At 41.7% G+C, this 26,369-nt stretch overlaps 1 protein-coding gene across 2 annotated transcripts in view; it reads left to right on the forward strand.

Annotated features, from left to right (window-relative positions):
- LOC129015988 (ATP-binding cassette sub-family A member 17-like) overlaps positions 1-26,369 on the forward strand; it is a 72,132-nt gene that overhangs the window by 6,319 nt on the left and 39,444 nt on the right. For both annotated transcript variants that reach the window (XM_063654910.1, XM_063654911.1), the window contains exons 2-4: positions 20,955-21,082; positions 22,239-22,401; positions 25,616-26,002. In XM_063654910.1, coding sequence (XP_063510980.1) covers positions 20,955-21,082; positions 22,239-22,401; positions 25,616-26,002 — 678 coding nt within the window. The remainder of the gene's footprint in view (positions 1-20,954; positions 21,083-22,238; positions 22,402-25,615; positions 26,003-26,369) is intronic.

The following is a 26,369-nucleotide window of genomic DNA, read 5'->3' on the forward strand; positions in this document are numbered from 1 at the left end:
CCCAGGTTCAAGCGATTCTTCTGCCTCAGCCTCCTCAGTAGCTGGGATTACAGGCGCATGTCACCACACCCTGCTAATTTTTGTATTTTTAGTAGAGATGGGGTTTCACCATGTTGACTAGGTTGGTCTCGAACTCCTGACCTTAGGTGATCCGCCCACCTCGGCCTCCCAAAGTGCTGGGATTACAGGCATGAGCCACTGTGCCTGGCCTAAAAAATATATATATATATTAGCCATTCTTATCAATTTGTAGTAGTATTTCATTGTGGTTTAAATTTGTATTTCCCTAATGACTGATGATGTTGAGCATCTATCTCTTCATGGGGTTATTTGTCAGGCATACATTCTTTTTTTCTTTTTTTTTTTGAGATAAAGTCTTGCTCTGTCACCCAGGCTGGAGTACAGTGGCATGATCTCAGCTCACTGTAACCTCTGCCTCCCAGGTTCCAGTGATTCTCCTGCCTCCGCCTCCCGAATAGCTGGCATTACAGGTGCGCACCACCACATCCAGCTAATTTTTTTTTTTTTTTTTATGAGACGGAGCCTTGCTCTGTTGCCCACACTGGAGTGCAGTGGCGCGATCTCAGCTCACTGCAAGCTCCGCCTCCTGGGTTCATGCCATTTTCCCGCCTCAGCTGGGACTACAGGCACCTGCCACCACGCCCGGCTAATTTTGTTTTTGTATTTTTAGTAGAGATGGGGTTTTACCCTGTTAGCCAGGATGGACTTTGTGATCCGCTTGCCTCAGCCTCCCAAAGTGCTGGGATTACAGGCGTGAGCCACAGCACCAGGCTGATTTTTTTTTTTTATTATTTTTAGTGGAGACAGGGTTTCACCGTGTTGGCCAGGCTAGTCCCAAACCTGTGACCTCAGGTGATCCACCTGCCTCAGCCTCCCAAAGTGCTAGGATTACACGCGTGAGCCACCGTGTCCAGCTCTTTTTGGTGAAGCATCTTCAAATCTTTTGCCCATTAAAAAAACGTGGGCTGTTAGTTTTCTTATGGTTGAGTTTTGAAAGTTCTTTATTTTATTTATTTATTTATTTATTTTATTTTATTTTATTTTGAGATGGAGTCTCACTCTGTCGCCAGGCTGGAGTGCAGTGGCACGATCTTGACTCACTGCAACCTCCACCTCCTGTGTTCAAGCGATTCTTCTGCCTCAGCCTCCTGAGTAGCTAGGACTACAGGCGTGTGCCACCACACCCAGCTAATTTTTGTATTTTTAGAGAGACAGGGTTTCACTATATTGGCCAGGATAGTCTTGATCTCTTGACCTTGCGATCCTCCCGCCTTGGCCTCCCAAAGTGTTGGGATTACAGGTGTGAGCCACGGCACCTGGCCTATTTTTTATTCTTTTTTGAGACGGAGTCCTGCTCTGTGGCCCAGGCTGGATGCAGTACAGTGGTGCGATCTCAGCTCACTGCAACCTCTGCCTCCTGGGTTCAAGTGATTCTTCTGCCTCAGCCTTCCGAGTAGCTGGGATTACAGGTGCACCCCACCACGCCTTGGTAATTTTTGTATTTTTAGTAGAGATAGGGTTTCACCATGTTGGCCAGGCTGGTCTCGAACTCCTGACCTCAGGTGATCCACCCACCTCGGCCTCTCAAAATCCTGAGATTATAGGTGTGAGCCACCGTGCCCGGCCTTCTTTATATATTTTGTATACAACTTTGTATACAACAATTCGCAGATGTTTTCTCCCACTCAGTGGATGGTCTTTGTATTCTATTAAGAGTGTGCTTTTTTTTTTTTTTTTTTTTTTTTTTGAGGAAGAGTCTCGCTCTGTTGCCCAGGCTGGAATGCAGTGACATGATCTCGGTTCACTGCAACCTCTGCCTCCCAGGTTCAAGTGATTCTCCTGCCTCAGCCTCCTCAGTAGCTGGAATTATAGGCACCTGCCACCATGCCCGACTAATTTTTGTATTTTTAGTAGACATGGGGTTTCGCTACGTTGGTCAGGCTGGTCTCTAATTCCTGACCTCATGATCCACCCACCTCATCCTCCCAAAGTGCTGGGCATGAGCCATCATGCTTGGCCGCCATGAGCCACCATGTCCGGTCTATTAAGAGTGTCTTTTAGAGAACAAAGACTTCTAGTAAGTGTTTCTTTTCTTTCTTTTTTTTTTTTTTTTGGAGACAGAGACTTGCTCTGTCATCCAGGCTGGAGTGCAGTGATACAGTCTCAGCTCACTTCAACCTCCATCTCCCACGATTCAGTGACTCTCCTGCCTCAGCCTCCTAAGTTGCTGGGATTACAAGCATCCACCACTACGCCTGGCTAATTTTTGTGTTTTTAGTAGAGACCTTACTGGTCTCAAACTCCTGTCCTCAAGTGATCCACTTGCTTCAGCCTCTCAAAGTGCTGGAATTACAAGTGTGAGCCACTGCATCTGGCCGAGAACAAAGGTTTTTAATTTTGATGAAGTCCAATTTTCTATGGTTTTGGTGTCATATCTAAGAAATCTTTGCTTAACGTGAGGTCACAGAGATGTTCTCCTGTGTTTTCTTCTAGAAGTTTTATGGTTTAGATTTTATATTTAAGTCTATGATTTATTTTGAATTAATTTTGTATAATGAGTTGAGGTATGGGTCAAAATTTTATTTCTATATGTGGATGTCCATTGTTCCAGCACATTTGTTAAAAAGACTATTCTTCTTCCATTGAATTGCACTTTTGTCAAAAATTAATTGACCATATATGTGGGTTTATTTCTGGACTCCCTATTCTATTCCATTGAGCTGTATGTCTTCTGTAAAGGGCCAGATAGCAAATTTTTTTAGGCTTTGCATGCCAATAGGCAAAATTGAATAAATTACTTATATAACGAGACAAAGCAAGTTTCCACAACATTTTTTATTAATGAAATTCAATATGATAATTGAATATAATTTTTAAAATAATACAGACCTAGTAATGGGAATGAGATTTTTTAAAATTAATTAATTATTATTATTATTTTTTTGAGAAGGAGTCTCGCTCTGTCGCCCAGGCTGGAGTGCAGTGGCACAATCTCGGCTCACTGCAAGCTCCACCTCCCGGGTTCACACCATTCTCCCGCCTCCATGCCATTCTCCCACCTCAGCATCCTGAGTAGCTGGGACTACGGGCGCCCGCCACCATGCCCAGCTAATTATTTTTTTGTATTTTTAGTAGAGATGGGGTTTCACCGTGTTAGCCAGGGTGGTCTCGATCTCCTGACCTTGTGATCCGCCCGCCTCAGCCTCCCAAAGTGCTGGGATTACAGGCATGAGCCACCATGCCTGGCTGGGAATGGGATTTTTTTATGGGATAATATATTACTTAACTGGGATCCAAAGTTAGTGTTCCCTACCATCAAGAATCATTTGTACATATTCATTTGTTAATGCTGATCTGTAATGAGATTTTACATTTTTTGCCATGAACATATGATTTCAGTTGAGCATATGACTTGAAAGACATTGATATATGAGATTCTTCTCTTGATATTTGTCTTTAGACATGTCATTACATTGCACATTAATCATTTCCAATTGGAGGTTAGGTGGAAGCTCCTGAGTTACACAGTTAAATGGATTTTGAAATGTGGAAAGTTCCTTTGCACTTGCATAGAGATCTGGAACAAATGATGTTGGAACTGTAGTTTAAACTTGGAAGACATATCTGCTGGCCAGGTGTGGTGGCTCATTCCCGTAATTCCAGCACTTTGGGAGGCTGAGATGCGTGGATGGCATGAGCCCAGGAGTTAGAGCACAGGAGTTCAAGACCAGCCTGGGCAACATGGTGAAACCCCATCTCTACAAAAAATTAGCTGGGCATGGTGGCACACACCTGTAGTCTCAGCTACCTAGGAGGCTGAGATGGGAGAATCACCTGAGTCCAGGAGATCAAGCCTGCAGTGAGCCGTGATCATGCCACTGCACTCCAGCCTGGGGAACAGAGTGAGACATTGTCTCAAAAAAAAAAAAAAAGTTATATCTGCTAGAAATTTGTGTGGGAATGGAGATTTTACTTCTCGTTTGAAATTTCACCAGCATGGGAAGTGCTGTGGTTTGAATATGTTCCCCAAAGTTCAAGTGTTGGAAACCTAATCCCCAATGCAATAGTGTTGGAGGTGGGACTTTGCTCTCATACATGGATTAATGTCATCATCACAGGAGTAGGTTTGTTATAAAAGTGAGTTCATCACGCCTGTAATCCCAGCACTTTGGGAAGCCAAGGCAGGCGGATCATGAGGTCAAGAGACTGAGACCATCCTGGCCAACATGATGAAACCCTATCTCTACTAAAAATACAAAAAATTAGCTGGGCATGGTGGCGTGCCCCTGTAGTCCCAGCTACTTGGGAGGCTGAGGCAGGAGAATCGCTTGAACCCAGGAGGCGAAGGTTGCAGTGAGCTGAGATTGTGCCACTGCACTCCAGCCCAGTAACAGAGCGAGATTCTGTCTCAAAAAAAAAAAAAAGTGAGTTCAGCCCCCTCTTGCCCTCTCTTGCCACGATGCCTTTCACCATGTTATAACACAGCAATAATGCCCTTACCTGATGCAGCCCCTCAATCTTGGACCTCCCAGCATCTAAAACTATGAGCCAAATAATCTTCTATTGTTTATAAATTACCCATCTGTGTTATTCTGTTATAGCAGCACAAAATGGACCAGGACAGGAATGCTTAAAGTAGCTTGCCATTACTTGTGATTCAAGCAGCATTCGTTGTTATAAAAATGGCTGTGCTGCCCAGGCGCAGTGGCTCACACCTGTCATCCCAGCACTTTGGGAGGCTGAGGTGGGCTAATCACTTGAGCCCAGGAGTTTGAGCTAGTCTGGACAACATAGCAATACCCCGTCTCTACAAAAAAATATAGAAATTAGCTGGGTGCCTATAGTCCCAGCTACTAGGGAAGTTGAGGTGGAAAGAGCCCTTGAGCCTAGGAGGCGGAGGTTGCATTGAGCCAAGTTTGGGTCACTGCAACTGCACTCCAGGCTGGGCGACCGAGTGAGATCCTGTCTAAAAATAAATACATGAATAAATATACTGTACCACAATATAAGTTTCAACACACGATATTGAAAGACTAAATTCAGAGATATTTGTATTTGGTAACTCTGGTTGAGGACAATTTTTCCAACTATTAAAAAGTATTGGCCAGGCGTAGTGGCTCATGCCTTTAATCCCAGCACTTTGGGAGGCCAAGGTGGGCAGAACCCTTGAGGTCAGGAGTTCGAAACCAGCTTGATCAACATGGTAAAACCCCATCTCTACTAAAAATGCAAAATTAGCCAGGCGTGGTGGCACATGCCTGCAATCCCAGCTACTTGGGAGGCTGAGGCAGGAGAATTGCTTGAACCTGGGAGGTGGAGGTTTCAGTGAGCTGAGATGGCACCATTGCTTTCCAGCCTGGGCAACAAGAGTGAAACTGCGTCTCAAAAAAAAAAGAAAAGAAAAAAGTATCAAAATTATTCTTAGTTTGTACGCTATAGAAAAACAGGTCACATGGCCCATAGTTTACCTACTTGTGTTTCAGGTAATACTGCAGTGGTTTGATTAGCATAGTTTTATAGTAGCTCTTGGAACCAGGTATTGGTATGAGTCCTCCAATTTTGTTCCTCTTTCAAAATTATTTTTACTATTCTGGTCCCTTTGGCTTTTTATATAATTTTGAGAGTAGGCTTGTTGATACCTGGAAAAGATACTGCTGAGATTTTTATTGGAATTGCATTGAATCTATAAATCAGTTTGAGGAGAATTGACATCTCAACAATACTGGCTTGTTCAATCTGTAATTATGGTATACCTTTCTATTTATTTAATATTTAATTGTATTTAGAGGAACATGCTAGAAAGAAAAGAAAAAAACCTTTATTTATTTATTTATTTTGAGATGGAGTCTCGCTCTGTCGCCCAGGTTGGAGTGCAGTGGCGTGATCTCTGCTCACTGCAAGCTCCGCCTCCTGGGTTCACACCATTCTCCTGCCCCAGCCTCCCGAGTAGCTGGGACTACAGGTGCCCACCACCACGCCTGGCTAATTTTTTGTATTTTTAGTAGAGATGGGGTTTCACCGTGTTAGCCAGGATTGTCTGGATCTCCTGACCTCATGATCCTCCCGCCTCAGCCTCCCAAAGTGCTGGGATTACAGGCGTGAGCCACAGTGCCTGGCCAAAAACATTTAATATTTAAAAAAACTTTTATCAGTGTTGTTTCGTCAGCATTTGGATTCTGCACATATTTTATTAAATTTATACCAAAGTATTTCCTTCTTTCAATGTTACTGCAAATGACACATAAAAATTTCCACTTGTTCTTTACTGTTACATAGAAATATGATTTATTTTTATTTTTTTAAATAATTAAAATTTTAAAAGAGATGGGATCTTGCTTGTTGCCCAGTCTGGCCTTGAACTCCTGGCCTCAAATGATCTTCCTGCCTTCTCCTCCCAAAGTGTTGGTATCACAGACGTGAACCACTGTACCCAGCCAATTTATTTTTATATATTGATCTTGTCTCTCGTGACCTTGCTAAACTCGTTTATTAGTTGTAGCATACTTTGTTTTGAATTTTTTGGGATTTTCTACATAGAAAGTCATGTTATCTGAGAATAGAGATGCTTTTATTTCTTCCTTTTCAATCTGTTATGTCTCTTTTTTCTTTTTAATTGCCTGTAGTATTCAGTACAATGTATGTCTCTTATTTCTCGCGTTATTGCACTGGCTAGGATGATGTTGAATAGCAGTGAGAGTAGTCATCCTTGGCTTGTTCTCTAATCTTAGGGGGAAAGTACTGAGTCTTTGACCATTAAGTATCATGTTAACTGTAGGTTTTTGTAGCTGCTATTTATTGGGTTGAAGAAATTTTCATTTTCTTCTATTTCTAGTTTGCTGGGAGATTTTACCATGAATGAATGTTGACTTTTGTCAGATGTACTTATCTACATCCACTGAGATGATTAAGTGGTTTATTCTTAAGCCTCGTAATATTACGAGTTGCATTGTGTTTTTTATACTATGTCTTTTCGTGATGTTTTTATCTGGCTTTGAATCACAGTAATGTTGACCTCATAAAATGAGTTGGGAAGTTGTCCCTCTTCTATTTTCTGGGAAAGATTGTACAGAATTAGTGTTATTGTTTCTTTAAATGTTTGTTAGAATTTGCCAGTGAAACCATCTGGATTTTGTTTTTTTGGAAGGATTATAACTACAAATACAAATTCTTTAGTAGATATTAGGACTATTCAGGTTACTTATTTCTTGAGTGAATTTAGGTAGTTTATGTCTTTCATGGAATTGGTCTGTTTCATCTAGTTGTTAAACAAGTAGGTATTAATACTGTTTTAATATTTATGTGATTTATTTGAAAGGCTATGTTTATAATATACTAATTTCCATATATATATATATGTGGTTCTATATATAAGTTGTTTTTGGGGGCTATCTGTTACTATACTAGTATAATGTTCTTTTCATTAATGAAGTTATTTAACAACATATTTTAATATTTGGATCATCTCTGGTCAATAGCTGTTTCAGAATTTTCTTGGCTAGTCTCACAGCTTTATCTTTCATGTGAACTTCAGAATCAAATTTCTTAATCTCATTAAAATTTTTATTGGGTTACAGAACATTTGTAGATGTACTTAGAAAAATTAATACCTTAAAAATGTTGACTATTTCTGTGCAAGGATGGGATATGTTGCTCCATTTACTCAAGCTTTTAATTTATTCTTTTTAGAGACAGGGTCTCGCTATGTTGCCCAGGATAATCATGAACTCCTGGGCTCAAGCAATCCTCCTGCCTCCTGAATAACTGTGACCAGCACTGAGTCACTGAGCCTGGCTTATTCAAGCCTTAATTTTATGTTTATTGATAGAGTTTTACAGTTTCCATCCCAGAGATCTTGCATATTTCTTACTATATTTATTCCTAAATGTTTTCTTCTGCTGTTGCTGTTGTGAAAGGGATCTTTTCCTGAAATACATTGTCCTACCTGGTTTTTGATAGGAAAACTATTGATTTTTTTATATACTACTTTTGTAACTGGCTATCTTACCTTACCTTTTACTGTTTCTTATAGTTTTTCAGTTGTTCTCTTGGGTTTTCTATGTATACAACTTAATAACATGCAAACAATCATAATCTAGTTCCCTCTTTACCTATATTTATGCCTCTTGATTCATCTTATCATTTAACTGTAGTAGTATAGGGGCACCAGGAGCTTATATAGGGTACCGTGCCTGGTGAGGAATTGCCAAGAGGTGATCCCTGCCTCCCCACCTATTAGATAAAGGCAGCTCTTCTGAGTGGACCAATTAGTTAAAGGCACCCAACTGCACAAACCAATTAGATAAAGGTACCCCTGAGTGGAACTTTCAGCCAGCAGATCCACCCTTAGGCCAGGGCGAGTGGAGCATAGAGTGGATCTCAGCCCTGCTTCTCATCCTCTGAGCCAGGTGCCCTGGTATGAAAACAGGCCTCATAATTGGACACAATGGCTCTGGGCTACTGTTTCCAGAATAATGCTAGAAAATAATGTTGCCACTGGCATTTTAATCTTGGTTTTGTCTTAATTGTGAATGCTTCTGTGGTCACCAGAAAATATCTTTGCTTTTGATTTGAGAAATGTGTTTTTAGCACATTATAGATTAGTTTGTTTCTAAGAATTTTTTAAAAAAGTATCAAAGAATAGATGGAAAATTTTATCAAATGCTTTGGGAATTTATTGACATTATGTTTTTATTCCTTTGAGCAATTGATATAATGAGTTAAACTAATAGAAATCATAATGGTGAAAATAGTGAATCATTCCTATATTTCTGGAATAAATTTTCCATTTGTTCATGGTATATTATTCTTTTAATGCACTTCTAGATTCTATGTGCTAGCAAGGATTTTTACATCTTCTCTTTACTAAGAATGGGCTTTAGTTTTTTTTAATAAAAATATTATCATTGTCAGATTTTGATATCATCATTAGCTAACCTGATTTTTTTTTAGTGGAAGTTTACCCTCTCTCTGCTTATGGATTAGTTTGAATAGCATTAGAATTACCTATTGCTTGTAGTTAAAAATAACTTACCCATTTGAGTTTTTGCACTTCCACTGCTTGGAAGACTCTGACAAATTTCTCAATTTCTTGAACAGTTTATGTGAATAAATATTTAGGTTTTAAAAAAAGTCTCTTACTGGATTATGGTAGTTACTTCTATTTTCCTAATCAACCCATCCCAGACAGATTGACAAATTTATTGGCATAGTGTTACAAAAAATATTTAATTTTCTGTGCAACATTGGGTATTTTTTCCTTTTCATTCTTCATTAATATGTCTGACAGTTTGTTGGTTCCTTTTTTTGTATTGACTGGATGTGCTAGTGGATTATTTATTTTAGGAGTTTAATTTCCCTGTCAATCCTTTTTTCTTTCTTTCGTTCTTTTTTTTTTTTGAGACAGGTTTTCTCTTGGTCATCCAGGCTAGAGTACAGTGGTGCAATCATTGCTCACTGCAGCCTCGAAGTCCTGGGCTCAAGCAATCCTCCTGCCTCAGCCTCCTAAGCAACTAGGACTATAGTATGCCTGTCTAATTTTGGTTTGTGGTTTTGAGTTTTTTTTTTTTTTTGGTAGAGATGGGAGTCTTGCTATGTTGCCCAGGCTGGTCTTAAACTCCCAGGCTCAAGAGATCCTCCTGGCTTGGCCTCCTAAAGTGCTGGGATTACAGGCTTGAGCCACCCTGCCCAGCAAGCACTGATTTGTTTTTTCTGAGACAGAGTCTCACTGTATTGCCCAGGCTAGAGTGCAGTGGCACAATCTCAGCTCACTTCAATCTCTGCCTCCCAGGCTCAAGTGATTCTTGTGCCTCAGCCTCCTGAGTAGCTGGGATTACAGGTGTGCACCACCATGCCCAGCTAATTTTTGTATTTTATTTATTTGAGATGGAGTCTCACTCTCATTGCCCAGGCTAGAATGCAATGGTACAATCTCAGTACACTGCAACCTCTGCCTTCTATGTTCAAGCGATTCTCCCACTTCAGCCTCCAAAGTAGCTGGGTTTACAGGTGCCTGCCATCACGCCCATCTAATTTTTATATTTTTAGTAGAGATGGGGTTACAACATGTTGGCCAGGCTGGTCTCAGACTCCTTACCTCAGGTGATCTGCCCACCTGGGCCTCCCAAAGTGCTGGGATTACAGGTGTGAGCCACTGCTCCTGGCCCTGATATATATATATATATATATAGTTTTGCCTTTTCTGGAATGTTAAATAGTTAGAATTATATAGTAAGTAGCCTTTTTAGATTGGCCTCTTTCACTTAGTAATATGCATTTAGAGTTCCTCCATGTCTCTTCATGATTTACTAGCTCATTTCTTTTTGTTTGTTTTTGGTTTTTTTTTGAGGCAGAGTTTCATTCTTATTGCCCAGGCTGGAGTACAATGGCGTGAGCTCGGCTCACTGCAACCTCTACCTCCCAGGTTTAAGTGATTCTCCTGCCTCAGCCTCCTGAGTAGCCGGGATTACAGGCGCCCACCACCATGCCCAGCTAATTTTTTGTATTTTTAGTAGAGACAGGGTTTTGCCATATTGGCCAGGCTGGTCTCGAACTCCTGACTTCAGGTGATCCGCCCACCTCGGCATCCCAGAGTGCTGGGATTACAGGCGTGAGCCACCGTGCCTGGCCTAGCTCATTTCTTTTTAATGCTGAGTAATATTTCATTGTCTGGATGTACCACAATTTGTTTATCCATCCACTTACAGCAGGACATTTTGGTTGCTTACAAGTTTTGGCAATTATGAGTAAAGTACTATAGACATCCATGTGCAGGTTTTTGTATGAACATAGGTTTTCAACTCATTTGATAAATACCAAGGAGCATAATTGCAGGATCATGTGGTAAGGGGTTATTTACTCTTGTGAGAAACCGCTTATCTTCCTAAGTGGCTGTACCATTTTGCATTTCCACCACCAATGAACAAAAGTTCCTGTTGCTCCACACACCCTTGGCATATCCATTGATTTGGACGTTTTTATAGGTGTATATTAGTCTGTTTGCACTGCTGTAAAGGAATACCTGAGACTCTGTAATTCATAAGAAAGGTTTAATTGGTTTATGGTTCTGCAGGCTGTACAGGAAGCATGTTGCCATCAGCTTCTGGGGAGGCCTCAGGAAACTTATAATCATGGCCTAAGACAAAGTGAGTGCCACCACTTCCCCTGGCTGGAGCAGGAGGAAGAGAGTGGGGAAAATGCTACACAATTCTACCATGAGAACAGCACTAGGGGGATGGCACTATACCATTCATGAGAAACCATCCCCATGATCCAATCACCTCCCACCAGGTGCCACCACCAACATTGGGGATTACAAATTCAACATCAGATTTGGGAAGGGACACAAATTCAAACCATATCAAGGTGTGTAGTGGTATCTCATTGTTTTAATTTGCAATTCCCTAATGATGTATAAGGTTGAGCATCTTTTCATATGCTTATTTGCCATGTGTATATTTCTTTTTTTGTTTGTTTGTTTGAGACGGAGTCTCTGTCACCCAGGCTGGAGTGCAGTGGCCCAGTCTCGGCTCACTGCAAGCTCCGCCTCCTGGGTCCACACCATTCTTCTGCCTCAGCCACCCGAGTAGCTGGGACTACAGGTGCCTGCCACCACACCTGGCTAATTTTTTGTATTTTTAGTAGAGACGGGGTTTCACCGTGTTAGCCAGGATGGTCTCGATCTCCTGACCTCGTGATCCGCCCACCTCGGCCTCCCAAAGTGCTGGAATTACAGGCTTGCCATGTGTATATTTCTTTAGTGAAGTAACTGTTTAGGTTTTTTGCCCATTTTTAAATCAGATTGTTTGTTTTCTTATTGTTAACAGTTCCTTGTATATTTCAGATAATAGTACTTTATCAGATATGTCTTTTACAAATATTTTCTTTCAGTCTATGGCTTGTCTTCTCATTTTCTTGATTGATAGAATATTTTGCAGTTTAGGAGAGAGTTTTTCATTTTAAAAAATTTGCTTTTTTGGTTTTGGTGTTTTTATTTTATTGTTGATGCTTTTAGTGTAGTGTGATCTAGAAATGTGGTATCATTCAACCTCTTAGAATTTGAAATTTTCTTTATGGCCTATACATACTCTGTTTTCATGAATAGTGCATGGGTGTGCATAAGCTTGTTTTTTAAAAAAATTTTAGAGACAGGGTCTTGCTCTGTCACCCAGACTGGAGTACACTGGTATGATCATAGCTCACTGCAGCCTTGAACTCCTGGGCTTAAGTGGTCCTTCTGCCTCAGCCTCTCGAGTAGCTGGGACTGCAGGTGTGTGCCTCCATACTTGGCTAATTAAAAAAAATTTGAGTGATGAACATCTCACTATGTTTCCCAGGCAGGTCTTGAACTCCTGGCCTCATGTGATCCTCTTGTCTTAACCTCTGAGTCACTGGGATTATAGGCATGAGCAGTGGCTATCTGGCTCTATTTTTTAAATCATGTGGGAAACAGAGGTGTTACATACCAAAAGTACAATAATACTAGTTGTTTTTTTTTGTTTGTTTGTTTTTGAGATGGACTTTTGCTCTTGGTTGCCCAGGTTGGAGTGCAATGGTGCAATCTCGGCTTATTACAACCTCCACCTCCCGGGTTCAAGCGATTCTCCAGCCTCAGCCTCCTGAGTAGCTGGGATTACAGGCGTGTGCCACCATGCCTGGCTAAATTTTGTATTTTTAGTAGAGATGGGGTTTCACCATGTTGGCCAGGCTGGTCTCGAACTCCTGATTTCAGGTGATCCACCTGCCTTGGCCTCCCAAAGTGCTGGGATTACAGGTGTGAGTCACCGCACCCGGCCAATACTAGTTTTTATAGTTACCTAAAAAGTTACCTTTACTGATAATTATTTATTCATATGGCTTCAAGTTACATCTAGCATTCTTTTGTTTCAGCCTGAGGGACTTCCTTTGGCATGCTTTTTTGGGCAGGTCTACTAGTGACAAATTTCTTTAGCTCTTATTTACCTAAAAAAGTCTTAATTTCTCCTTCATTTTTGAAAGATAGTTTCGCTGGGTATAGATTCTTGACAGTTTTTTTTTTTTTTTAAGCATTTTATATATATCATCCCACTGCTTTTTTGCCTCCCTGGTTTCTGATGAGAAATTAGCTGTTAATCTTACTGAAGTTCCCTTGTACAAGTTTCTTCTGTCCTACTGCTTTCAAGTTTCTCTCCTTGGGCTGGGAATGGTGGCTCACACCTGTAATCCCAGCACTTTGGGCAACAGAGGTGGGAGGATCGCTTGAGGCCAGGAGTTAAAGACCAGCCTAGGCAACAAAGCAGACCCAATCTCTACAAAAAATAAAAAAGTTAGCTGGACATAGTGGCATATGCCTATATGCCTATAATCCCAGCTACTTGGGAGGGTGAGGAAGGAGGCTTACTAGAACCTGGCTGGTCAAGGCTGCAGTGAACTATGATCATGCCACAGAACCAGACCCTGTCTCAAAAAAAAAAAAAAAAAAATTATCTCCTTATCTTTAGCATTCGACGGTTTCATTATAATAACTCTCTTTGTGGGTCTTTTTAAGTTTCTTGTACTTGGAGCTTGTTGAGCTTTTTGGATCTGTAGATTCATGTATTGATCAAATTTGAGAAGTTATTGTTTCATTATTTCTTCAAACATGTTTATATCTCTTTCTTCTCCTGAAACTTCCACAATGTGTATTTGGTACACTTGATGGTGTCCCATAGGTCCCTTAGGCTCTGTTCATTTTTCTTCATTTTTTTTCCTGCTCTTTAGACTTGGTAATTTTAACTGCCCTATCTTCAGGTTTGCTGATTCTTTCTTCTGCTTGCTCAAATCTTCTTTGAATCCTTCTAGTGAATTATTTTGTTTCAGCTATTATGCTTTTCAGCTCCAGAATTTCTATTTGGTTTCTTTAAAATTTTTCTGTTTATTGAAATTTTCTGCTTGTACACACTTCATTCTTTGGATTTCCTTTAGTTCTTTGTCCATGATCTTCAGCTCTGCGAATATTTAAGATAGTCCATTTAAAAGTTTTGCCTAGTAAGTCCTATGTCTGGGCTTCCTCAGGGATGGTTGGTGGCAGCTTCCTTTTTTGCTGTGAATGGGTCATACTTTCCTATGTCTTTGTATGGTTTGTAATTTTTTACTGATAGCTGTACATTTTGAATACTGTAGTTGGTAGCTCTGGAAATCAGATTCTCATCTCTCCCCAGAAATTGCTGTTGATACTTGTTGAAAGCTGCAGTTGTCCATTTGTTTAGTGACTTTGCTAAAAAGACTATGTTTCTTGTTGTGTGCGAGTACTGAAGTCTCTGTTTCATTATCTCTGCATTCAGCCAGTGACTTGAAAGATTTTTTTTTTTTTTTGAGACAGAGTTTCGCCCTTGTTGCCCAGGCTGGGGTGCAATAGCGTGATCTCGGCTCACTGCAATCTCCGCCTCCTGAGTTCAAGCGATTCTCCTGCCTCAGCCTCCCGAGTAGCTGAGTTTATAGGCATGCACCACCATGCCCAGCTAATTTTTGTATTTTTAGTAGAGATGGGGTTTCTCCATGTTAGTCAGGCTGGTCTCAAACTCCCGACCTCAGGTAATCCACCTGCCTCAGCCTCCCAAAGTGCTGGGATTATAGGCATGAGCCACCGCGCCTGGCCTTTTTTTTTTTTTTTTTTTTTTGATGGAATTTCACTCTTGTTGCCGAGGTTGGAGTGCAATGGCATGATCTCGGCTCACTGCAACCTTCGCCTCCCAGGTTCAAGTGATTCTCCTGCCTCAGCATCCCGAGTAGCTGGGATTACAGGCATGTGCCACCATGCCCAGCTAATTTTTTTTTTTTTTTAGTAGAGGTGGGGTTTTGCCATGTTGGCTAGGCTGGTGTTGAACTCCTGACCCCAGGTGATCCGCCCTCTTCGGCCTCCCAAAATGCTGGGATTACAGGTGTGAGCCACCGCGCCTGGCCTGCATTCACTATTGAAGATGCTGCTTCTAAAATTCTTGTGTTCAGGAGAAGGAAACACTGTCTCTGTATTTAAGGAAGTAGCATTACAGGAAGTACAGTAAGAGACAAGAGACACAACACATCCAAGAAGGAGGACTTTCTAGGAACAATAGTCATATTTTCTCCATATTTATATGAGTCTTGTTTCTTTCTTTTGTGCAAAGTTAGAGATGCTTTCACCTGAGAAAAAATATATTCCCCTTTCTTTCCCCACTGGAAAAATGCTTTCTGTAAATGAAAAATCTCATTTTTGTTATAATAATAGTATCTAAAAAATTAAAGCATGTATTACACTTGGGAAACAAAAAGATTGAGAAGAGAAGGAACTTTCTGCTATCCGAGGTATTTTTCTTTCTCGCAGTCATTTTTGCTTCAGTCACATGCCTACAAAGACTGCATACCTTTTAATTAATTCATTCATTCATCAAATATTTACTGAGTTCCTACCATGTGCCGCCTCTGTTCTTGTGTCTTGGGATTCAGTGTTGGAAAAAAAAATCAGAACAAAAGATTCCTGCTTTCACAGAACATAAATTTGAGTAGGGATGTCAGATTAAATAAGCAAATAAATAGCATGTAAATCATTTAAAAGTGCTAAGAAGAAAAATAAACATGGAAAGTTGATATGACATCTGTAGGGATGTTGAAATTTTATATAGAATGATCAAAAAGGCCTCATTGAGAAAGTGACATTTGAGGAAATATCTGAAAGGAGTAGGGGAGCTAGCAGTGTTGATACACGAGGGAAGTGTGTACTTGACAGAGGGATGAGTTTTGAGGCAAAAGTGTGTTTGGTGTGTTTTAGGAATAGCAGCTATGCCTGTGACACAGGAGCAGGGAGAAGGAGAGAAGTAAACTAGGAGACAGAATGAGATGAGAAAGTGAACAGGAACTATTTCCACGTAGAACTGTGTAGTTCATTGTAAGGCAAGGCTTTTGCTTGGAGTGAAATAAGAGCCAGTAGAGAGTTTTGAGCAGAGGAGGAAGCATAATCTGACTCAAACAGGGTCCACTCTTACTGCTGCATGGACAATGGATTGCAAGGTGGCAAGGGCAGATGTACTGATACCACCAAAGAAGGTATTGCAGAAATCCCAGCAAGGGACGATAAGAATAGGGGTGGTGAAAGGGATTGAATCCCGGCAAGGGACGATAAGAATAGGGGTGGTGAAAGGGATTGAATTCTAGGTCTATTTCAGGGGTAGAGCCAACAGGATTTGCTGACTAACTGGATTTGAGCTGTGAAAGAGAGAGAGAGAAGTCAACAATAATCCTGTATAGAATTAAATACTGTTGATATTTTGGTATTTAACCTTTCAGTTTTTTATATACATGTTCATAATTTTATATATTTTTAATATATAAAAATTAATCATTTGCTTCCTGACTATTGATGAGCCCTCCTCTTCAGCTAGGAAAATGACGGTGTTCAGAAAGTTAAAACTTCTTCTCTGGAAGGATTTCATCTTAAAGGTGGTATGGTTATCTGTGGGAAGATATAAGTCCTTGGGAGGGATTGAATGTTTAAGTTAAATTGGTTCCTAATAACGGGTTAAAGAACACTTAAGAACTTTACATGGAAAGGGGCCCTTTTCTGTAAACGAGTCATGTAATTATTAAAGATGACATAATTGTTACTGATTTCTGGCCATTGGAGTTACAGAAAGGCTAAAAGGAGATGTTTCAAGCTAATTCTTATTCTGTGTTTTTCTTTTTCATGTGTTGTGCAGGGAGACTGGAAGAAATTAAAGTGTTCTAAATGGAAGAGCATTCACCACATGTGTTCTGTTTTGGGTTGACATTTAGCTTTTGTTTTTATTTTAGAAACGGAAGACTCTGGTAGCAATCCTTGAAATCTTGATGCCATTGCTATTTTCTGCATTGTATTGTATCTTCATTTTAGTAGTGCTCCAATAAAAAGACCTGCCACTAACTGCCATGCAATTGATATCAGTTCGTTGCCAGACTTCTACAATTTTCCTGAAAAATAGATTTCAACTAGTTTATATCCCTTCTAAAAGTGAAACTTTTAAGGCTATCACCGAAATGGTGGAACATATTTTTGATGTTGAGTTTGAAGGTTAGACATAAAGATGGGTAAGGATTGGGAGGACATTTTTATAAAGTATAGTTTGAAATTTTTCCCCTAGAGTTCTTACAGTGGTGATTCTAAATCTAGTGTCTCCAAATTCTAAAGAGCCTATGAGGTGGTAGTTGGGGGGAAGCTGTCCATGAGATATTTTTATTATTTCAAACAACATATGGAGTCTTGTCTATATATGTCAGAAGGCTTCAACGCTAATTAAAATGTTAAATGTTAAGTATTTGTTTTTAACTCACTGTCATGACACCTATGATCTCGTATTAATCCAGAGGTATGATTGGCAATTATATGTCTCTAATAAAAAATGGAAGGCATTCAGAGGATCAGAGGGTCTGAAATAGCTTCTAACTTTTTAACTGGTCTCTGCTTCTCCTCTTGTCCCATTCTAATCCAGTCTCCATGTGGAGGCAGAAAGATCTTCAAAAGCTCAATAGGATCCAGCTAGTCTCCAGCTTAAACCCCTTTGGTGACTTCCCATTGCCCTGAAAGAAAACCAGCTCTTCTCCAGGTTCTGACCCTGCTTTTTTCCCATTCTTATCTAGTTTGGCTCTTTATTGTGCTCCCACACACTGGTCATGTTGGTCTTTTACTTCCTAGAAAGCAGCTACATGAGGTTTTCTCCTGACAGGGCTTTTGCACCAGGTGTTCCTTCTGACAGTGCTTTGCCCTCAGCCTTCCCTGGGCATTGCTCCCTCTTAGTCTTCAGGTTTCAGCTGAACTGACGCCTAGGAAAGCAGCTAAATCGATTTTAGGTTTCTCACCTCTGCCTTATTCTCTGTCACAGAACCCTGTTTTATACTTTCTATCAAAAAGGGAATTTTAATAAATGTTTACATACATATTCACTTTCTTGCTTCTGTGTATTGTCTGCCTTTCTCCACTAGACTCCACCTCCATGAGGGCATAGGAACCATGTCTGTTTTGTTCATCACTGTGCCTGTTCTAGTACCTAGCACATAGTAGGTGCTCAATAAATATTTATTGAATAAATTAATGTAGTTAGGTAGATAAAATTCTTCAAAATATGTAGTTTATGGGAGAAATTTTTCAAAATTACTATAATTGCTCTACATGCTATTGTAAAAGTATTCTAATAATATATAGGGCATAAAGTGAATAGAGATTTTTCTCTCCAAGCTTCAGTGCCACTCAATGGGGATAATTCTTTTTTTTTTTTCTTTTCTTTTTTTTTTTTTTTAAGATGGACTTTCGCTCTTGTTGCCCAGGCTGGAGTGCAATGGTGAGATCTAGGCTCACTGCAACCTCCGTCTCCCGGGTTCAAGCAATTCTCCTGCCTCAGCCTCCTGAGTAGCTGGGATTACAGGCACCCGCCACCACGCCTGGCTAATTTTTCTATTTTTAGTAGAGATGGGGTTTCACCATATTGGCCAGGCTGGTCTCAAACTCCTGACCTCAGGTCATCCGCCCATCTTGGCCTCCCAAAGTGCTGGGATTATAGGCATGAGCCACTGTACCCGGCCTCAGTGGGGATAATTCTTTTAAAAGCTTTCAGTTCCAGGAGTTTGAGACCAGCCTGGGCAACATAGTGAAACCCTGTCTCTACAAAAAATAAAAAATTAACCAGGTATGGTAGTTGATGCTTATAGACTCAGCTACTTGGGATGCTGAGGTGGGAGGATCTCTTGAGCCTACAACTTAGAGGTTACAGTGAGCTATGATTGCACCACTGCACTCCAGCTTGGGCAACAGAACGAGACCCTGTCTCTAAAAAAATAAAAAATAAAAATAAAGGCCCTCAATGGTAAAATGTGGGGGAATCACTGTTTTGAAAGTTGTGCTTCAGCTGGGTGCAGTAGCTCACGTCTGTAATCCCAGCACTTTGGGAGGCCGAGGCGGGCGGATCACTTGAGGTCAAGAGTTTGTGACCAGCGTGGCCAGCATGGTGAAATCCCATCTCTACTAAAAATACAAAAAAATTAGCCGGGCGTGGTGGCTGCCTGTAGTCCCCGCTACCTGGGAGGCTGAGGCAGGAGAGTGGCTTGAACCTAGGACGTGGAGATTGCAGTGAACTGAGATCATGCCATTCCACTTCAGCCTGGGTGACAGGGTAGGACTCCATCTCAAAAAAAAAAAAAAAGAAAGTTGTGCTTCTTGCTTGTCTGGTAACCTAAAATACTATGTATTCTAATTCAGTTACCTTATACATATGAGATTATGAAATTTCTTTCTTTCTTTTTTTTTTTTTTTTTTTTTTTGAGACAGAATCTCGGTCTGTTGCCCAGGCTGAAGTGCAGTGGCACCCGTAATCCTAGCACTTTGGGAAGCTGAGGCAGGCGGATTCCCTGAGCTCAGGAGCTCAAGACCAGCCTGGGCAACATGGCAAAACCCTGTCTCTACTAAAAATGCAAAAAATTAGCCGGGTGTGGTGGTGCCACTTGTAATCCCAGCTACATGGGAGGCTCAGGCATGAGAATCACTTGAACTCTGGAGGTGGAGGTTGCAGTGAGCCGAGATCAGATAGAACAAGACTCCATTTCAAAAAAAAAAGAAAAAAAATCTAGATGAAGAAAAGAACCCAAAGAGATCAGTGGAGGCCCTAAACTGCTTTTGATCAAACATTCATCATACTAGGGGAAATTGAATGCTCGTTTTCATAGACTTGTAAGTCACAGAGGGAAAGAAGAAAAAGTTAAGTCCCATTCAAGGTGGGGTGTATATCATGAGACTATCTCCCCTTAAATCTGGGACCCCAAATGCTTATATTGTACTGGTAGTACTTAATGTAAGGTTGTGCTGGATATAAACATGCCTCCGACTGCCTGAATGTTGCCTTGGAACTCAGCACAGCAGGGAGGGTCCTAGCCCTGAGATTTGTAGCTCAAATTCACATCACTTGGTTGTCAAAAAAAAGAAAGGAAGAAAGAAGGAGGGGAGGGAGGGAGGGAGGGAGGGAGGAAAGAAAGAAAGAAGGAAGGGAGGGAGGGAGGGGAAGGGAAGAAAGAAGGAAGGGAAGAAGGAGGGGAGGGAGGGAGGAAGGAAGGAAAGAAGGAAGGGCAGAGGGAAGGGAAGAAAGGAAAGGAAGGAATGAAAGGAAGGAAGGAAAGAAGAAAAGAAAACCCCTCAAACTGTGAAGTGGGACAGTGGGACTCAGATTGACAGATGCAAATATATATTTTTCCTGGAATAATGTACCCTCATTCTGTATCTCAAGACTCACCACAAGAGTATCAAGGTCAGTGAGCAAACATACTAGGAAACAGGACACCAAGGATGGTTATCAGTATAACAACAGACAGCAAAAACAGACCTGGAAAGATTCCAGATAATGGAATTATTAGTCTTGTGTTATAAAATCACTATGTTTAGCTGGTTTGAAGAAATAAAAGACAACATAAAAGGATTTATAGGTAGCATGTCATTATAGTCACCTAGCAAATTTGGGGGGAAAAAAGGAACTAGAACTTCTAGAAATGAAAAATAAAATAACATGTAAAACTCATACTAGAAATGAGCCTTGAAAGGATGAAACTGAACTTAAACTTCCTACAAGAACAAAACTCATTCTTTAATGAAAAACCACAAGGCTTGATCCAGGTCTCAAATCATGTGATCAGCACTTAAATTCTCTCTTCCTTCGTAGCATTACTTTCTTGATGCCCCAAGATAGTTGCTAGCAGTTCTTGGGACTATAGACTTCCCGGTTAAAAGTTATGACTTGAAATAATGAGATTCATGTCCCTTAACTTACCTCCCTTATTTTCTGTCTGTCTCTGCTCATGTATTTGCAGAACGAATGCTGGAGTTAATGGAGCAGTCAGCTGTGGATCTTAAGTCTCCTTAGGTGGAAAGCAGGCAGCTGGGCAGCCTTTGCCTTCACACCAGCCACTCACTGATGGGATTTTTCTCTCTGTAGTTTTAGGCTATCCTTCAGTGTCTTTGTTTGAACATTATATAATTGATGATCCCAAAGCTTTCTGCATATTGGCAGGAATTGTTTTTGACCATAACGTCAATGACAGCAATGGATCTTTGCCACTTGTGGTAAGAACATCCTTTCTCTAACAATTGTACTGTGCTACCGAGACTTGAGCATGTGTTCCTCCCGCAGTCTTGTTGGCTGACCTGCCCCCGCCTTTTCTCTGTGGCAGCTTTGTCATCTTATTTCCAGAGGAGATAAGCAAGGGCTCCTGTGTTTCATGTCTTACAACCTAGACTTTGAGGTCCCTTCCAGTTTTCAAATTCTTTAGAAGACTTGTTCTGAGCAAGCCTTTATCCTGAGGGTACAGGATGGCGTATATTAAACTGCCTGATGATGGACGCAGACTACAAGAGCAGGCTCCACAGACTTGAGTTCCAGCCCTGCAACTCACTAGCTGTGTAACCTTGGGAAAACATTTCTGGGCCTCAGTGTCCTTATTGTTGTGAGGGCTAAAAGAGTTTTATGCCTATAAAGTGCTTAGAACAAAGCCTGGAACAAAATAACTTTCCAGAAGGATTAGTTATTGTTGTCATTACTAATAATCTTAGGGACTTCAGATATGGTATGAGTGTGAGTTTGTTTAAGGAAAAGTTCATGTTGTAAACATGGGAATATTTGGTTTATGTTCTGGGATGGGAAAACCACTCATGTATAGCTTTTGTGTTGTACAGTGTATCTGATGATTAATTGTTGGAAGTTGCATGGGCTATTGGTAGATGGAGAGAGACATGTTAATAAAATAACCAACAATGTTTTTCAAGCATTTATTAATGCTAGCCAACACAGATACCATCTGGCTCAATCCTACTGTAGCCTATAAGGTAGATGTTGTTAATATCATCCGCATTTTACTCGTGAGGAAACTGAGGAATGAAGTTTACGTAATTTGCCCAAGGTGACAAGGCTATTCAATAGGAGATTTGGGGTTAGAATCTGGGTGGTCTGGTTCCAGAGCCCTTGCTCTGAACTGTTCTGCAGCACACCATTCCTGAAGGGGGCTCAGGAGCAGCTGTGTGTTTCCCAGGCTTGCACCACGGAGAATTTCCAGAGTACACAGGGAAGACCACTGTTGCAGCATGCTTCCCCAGGGGACACCTGCCAGTGTGGGCATCCTTCATCCTGTTACAGCTGACATCAAGCACAGATTTGTTCTGTCTTGTGCCTTTGCTGAGTTTCAGGAGTTCATAACCGAATTTGTTTTCTCTTTGTTCTTCATAGGTTAAGTATCAATTGCGCTTCAGTTACTTTCAGAAGAATTTTATACCGGGGAAGAATATATTTTTCCAAGATGACATAGAAGGCTGGTGCACATCCTTTCTTTACCCTCTCAATCCATGCCAAGAACCCCGTGAATTTCCATTTGCTGATGGGGGAAGTCCTGGTGAGAAAGCCCCGAAGCCTGTGTGTGTTAAGAGCATGGCCGCGGCTGGGCGTGGTGGCTCATGCCTGTAATCTCAGCACTTAGAGAGGCTGAGGCAGGTGGATCACCTGAAGTAGGGAGTTCGAGACCTGACCAACATGGAGAAACCCCATCTCTACAAAAAATACAAAATTAGCTGGGCGTGGTGGCTCGTGCCTGTAATCCCAGCTACTCAGGAAGCTGAGGCAGGAGAATTGCATGAACCTGGGAGGCGGAGGTTGCGGTGCACTGAGACCAGGCCATTGCACTCCAGCCTGGGCAACAAGAGTGAAACTGTCTCAAAAAAAAAAAAAAAAGAGCATGCCACTTTTGTTGTTTTGTTTTGCTGCCAGCACATAAACTAACATTTCAGAAGAGGTTGAAGGAGTTACATTTAGAAATGTGACATTCAGTAAAATGCTTACATTCTAGAGCAAGTAAAAACAGTAGTTATAGATTTGATTGTAACAATATTGAATTGTTTGGAGGAAGGATGGAAACATTTTACTGGAACAGGGAGTGCAGGGACCAGTGGGTGGCCAATTTAGCAGTGACATTTGTCATCATGGAGGAAACATGATCTGTGCTTTATGCATGTTTAAGATTTTCTTGGCCTCCCTTTTCCACCTGCAAATACCACTCCTATTTGGTTATTTTATTTTATTTTATTTTGAGATGGAGTTTCATTCGTGTTGTCCAGGCTGGAGTGCAATGGCACGATCTTGGCTCACTGCAACCTCTGCCTCCCAGGTTCAAGCGATTCTCCTGTCTCAGCCTCCTGAGTAGCTGGGATTACAAGTGCCCACCATCACACCTGGCTAATTTTTTGTGTTTTTAGTAGAGATAGGGTTTCACCATGTTGGCCGGGCTGGTCTTGAACTCCTGACCTCAGGTGATCCGCCCACCTCGGCCTCCCAAAATGCTGGGATTACAGGCATGAGCCACCACTCTTGGCCTATTCTATCTTTTTAAACACATGTCCTGTTCAACACACATGTCACATTGTATGATCTATGTCTAACATCCCTCCATTATGATCTCCACTGACCGTATCCTTTGCATTTCATCCATTTCATTTAATTTAATGAAGAAGAAACAGAAGATAATCATCCACACTCTTGGGACTCCCTGCATGCCTGTGCAGCTCCGTAGAGTCTGTTCCTGCTTTGGGGGAATCCCTGAACTCTTTCTGGCCTGTTCATTGGCTGGTGCTTCGCTTTGATTTTATTCACTCTGACTGATGCTTTTAGATCTTGCCTTGATTCTTATTCTGTCCTCCCTGCCCCATCTGCACCACTGGTGCAGAATCCCAGTTCCTGTTCTTCAGGCCTCATGGTCTTGGCTGGCCCTCTCTCTTTCCCTGTCATGAATCTCCCTATCTGCATTTCTAGTCTGGGAAAAGCTCCTTCTCCCTCTCTGTCATTTAGGATAAGAGGACAGAAAATTAATGCCAGAAGGTTGGAGTTTTTCCAGGAGTTCCTATTTGTCCCAAGGGCTGGCATGTGGTCCCAAAGCCAGGTCCTGACTCCTGGCTGCCATAGTCCTCTCTTCTTGGGGAGCCATGCTGATTTTCTGCTCCGTCACCCTCTGTTGAGAACGAAGGAGAGAGCCTTGCTGAGTGGCTGCTTTGCATCTGCTTGCTCTCTCCCATGCAAAGGGGTCTAACTGCACCTGACAGAGCAAACACCTAAAACTTGGCACCCAGTACTCCCTGGATCTGCCTGCATTGCCCAACTGTCGCTTCTGGCAACCCCAGGTTCCTAGAGAAGTACTGGGGCAACACTGATGCCTGCGTATCCTCTGTCCTTCACAATAAGCATCACATTCCCGACTGAAGGCCCATGGGCCAATCCGCTCTTGAAAGACTCATGCTCTCCAATTCACTTTAGATTTTTTGGTCTTCCTCTTTGTGAGGTGTTTAGGGTGAACATCCTCTAGGCAACTCACTTTTCTTAGAAAATTAAGCTGATAATCCACATCTGTTGCAGAATAGCTCAAATATTGGCTTGAAGCCTTGGGCCTTTGTGCACACTGAGAGTCTAAGTCCGAGTACTTACAGTTTTGCATAATTCTAGAAAAGATCCAGCAGTTCTGCAGTGAAAATACTCCTACACACAATCAAGAATATGTAAGCATTCTGAGAATTTATTACCAACAATTTGTTCCTTCTTTTTCCTGGACAGATCTGAGAGTCTGCCTAGGTCTAGGCCATCTGAAGACCATAGCCACCTCTACTCCTGGGAGGGGGCTGAGGTACCCCACCTTGGCTTTGCTCATGTTGGAGCCTGGTAACCATTGCTTGGAGGTGGGGCTGTTATCTCTTAGAGGACCCCAGAACCAGGGATCTTTGCCTTTCAGTCTATTTTTCCTGAAAACTGACCCCATCATGCCAACTATGCTGTGTTGAAATGAGTGTTGCTTGTGATAAGGACTGTTTTTGAGACTTAGTAGCAAAATTCACTGACCATAAACCCAACAGCAGTAACAACTCAGAAGTAGGTCACAACAGGTTAGAGAGGCTGTGTCTTTCAAGTGCTTTGAGTTTAAGCATCTCATACAAGTGCTTTGAGTTTAACCATCTCATACATGCTGTGTGATCGAAACTGCAGAAGAGGTGCTCTTTCCCTGAAGTCCGAATACTAAGGGGAGGAGATGTGGTCCCACCTCAAAAGATTCTTGTATTGGACATCTTTTATTTTGCCTGCCCAGGCTCCTTTACCTCATTTTCGGATCATATGTTTCGGATCATATGATTTCGGATCATACCCTCAGCTCCAGGGGTCTCCCTTGTGACTTTCCTCTTTCTTCCACACTGTAATGAGGACTCTAGGGATACCTTTCCTACCACTGTCTGTCTCTATGAATGCCTAGCCATGATCCGTCTGAAATACCAGTTGTTGCATCTTTATACTTTCTTTCTTTTTTCTTTTCTTTTTTTTTTTTTTTGAGACAGAATCTCCCTCTGTTGCCCAGGCTGGAATGCAGTGGTGCAATCTTGGCTCACTGCAACCTCTGCCTCCCACCAGGTTCAAGCAATTCTTCTGCCTCAGCCTCCCAAGTAGCTGGGACTTTTAGGCATGCACCACCACACCCAGCTGATTTTTGTATTCTTAGTAGAGATGGGGTTTCACCATATTGGCCAGGCTGGTCTCGAACTCCTGACCTTAATTTCTTGATATTCACTATTTTCTCATAGGATACAACAAAGAAGGCTTCCTGGCCATACAGTATGCTGTGGATAAAGCCATCATGTGGTACCATGCTCACAGTGCAATTACCAACATGTTTGAGAATCTCAATGTACTTGTGAAGAGATTCCCATATGGACCCTATATTGAGGACAGGTTCTTCCTAGTCCTTCAGAATGAGTTTTCTCTGTTCTTCATACTCAGCTTCATGTGCATTGAGCTCATCATCATCAATTCCATTGTACTGGAGAAAGAGAAAAGACTGAAGGTAACCCCAGCTACTTCAGGTGTATGCCTCTCCTGGGACAGGAATGTGGGGAAGCTGCTAATGAAAAATGACCAGAATAGGAATGAAGCCAAAAGGAGGTTGCTTAGGTGTCCAAGCAACTTCCAAGGTGAGTTGGAACTTGGAAGGTTGTTCACAATTTTAACTTGCTTGCAATCTAGGTGACCCCGTCTCTGTTATTACATGAATCCTTGCCTTTAGTCTGAGAATGTCCAGCCTGGTCATTCCTGGTTGGCCAGCACACTGCCTCCCACTAGGTAGGTGTTTGAAAAATGCTTGTGGAATGACTCATGATAAGAGATCTACCCTTCACTATTCACCACCTTGCTTGATGCCCTGAAGGCTGACCTGCAGGGATCCCAGCACATGCTCCCACAAGGAATCTGGCGGGACCTCAGAGGGAAGAAGTAGGAGGATGAGGTCCCTGTGTTGACCTCAGGCCAGCAGGGAGAGATCTCTACAGGTCATTTTGGGCT

Source organism: Pongo pygmaeus, chromosome 18, assembly GCF_028885625.2.
Source record: "Pongo pygmaeus isolate AG05252 chromosome 18, NHGRI_mPonPyg2-v2.0_pri, whole genome shotgun sequence".
In the NCBI taxonomy this organism is placed as follows: Eukaryota; Metazoa; Chordata; class Mammalia; order Primates; family Hominidae; genus Pongo; species Pongo pygmaeus.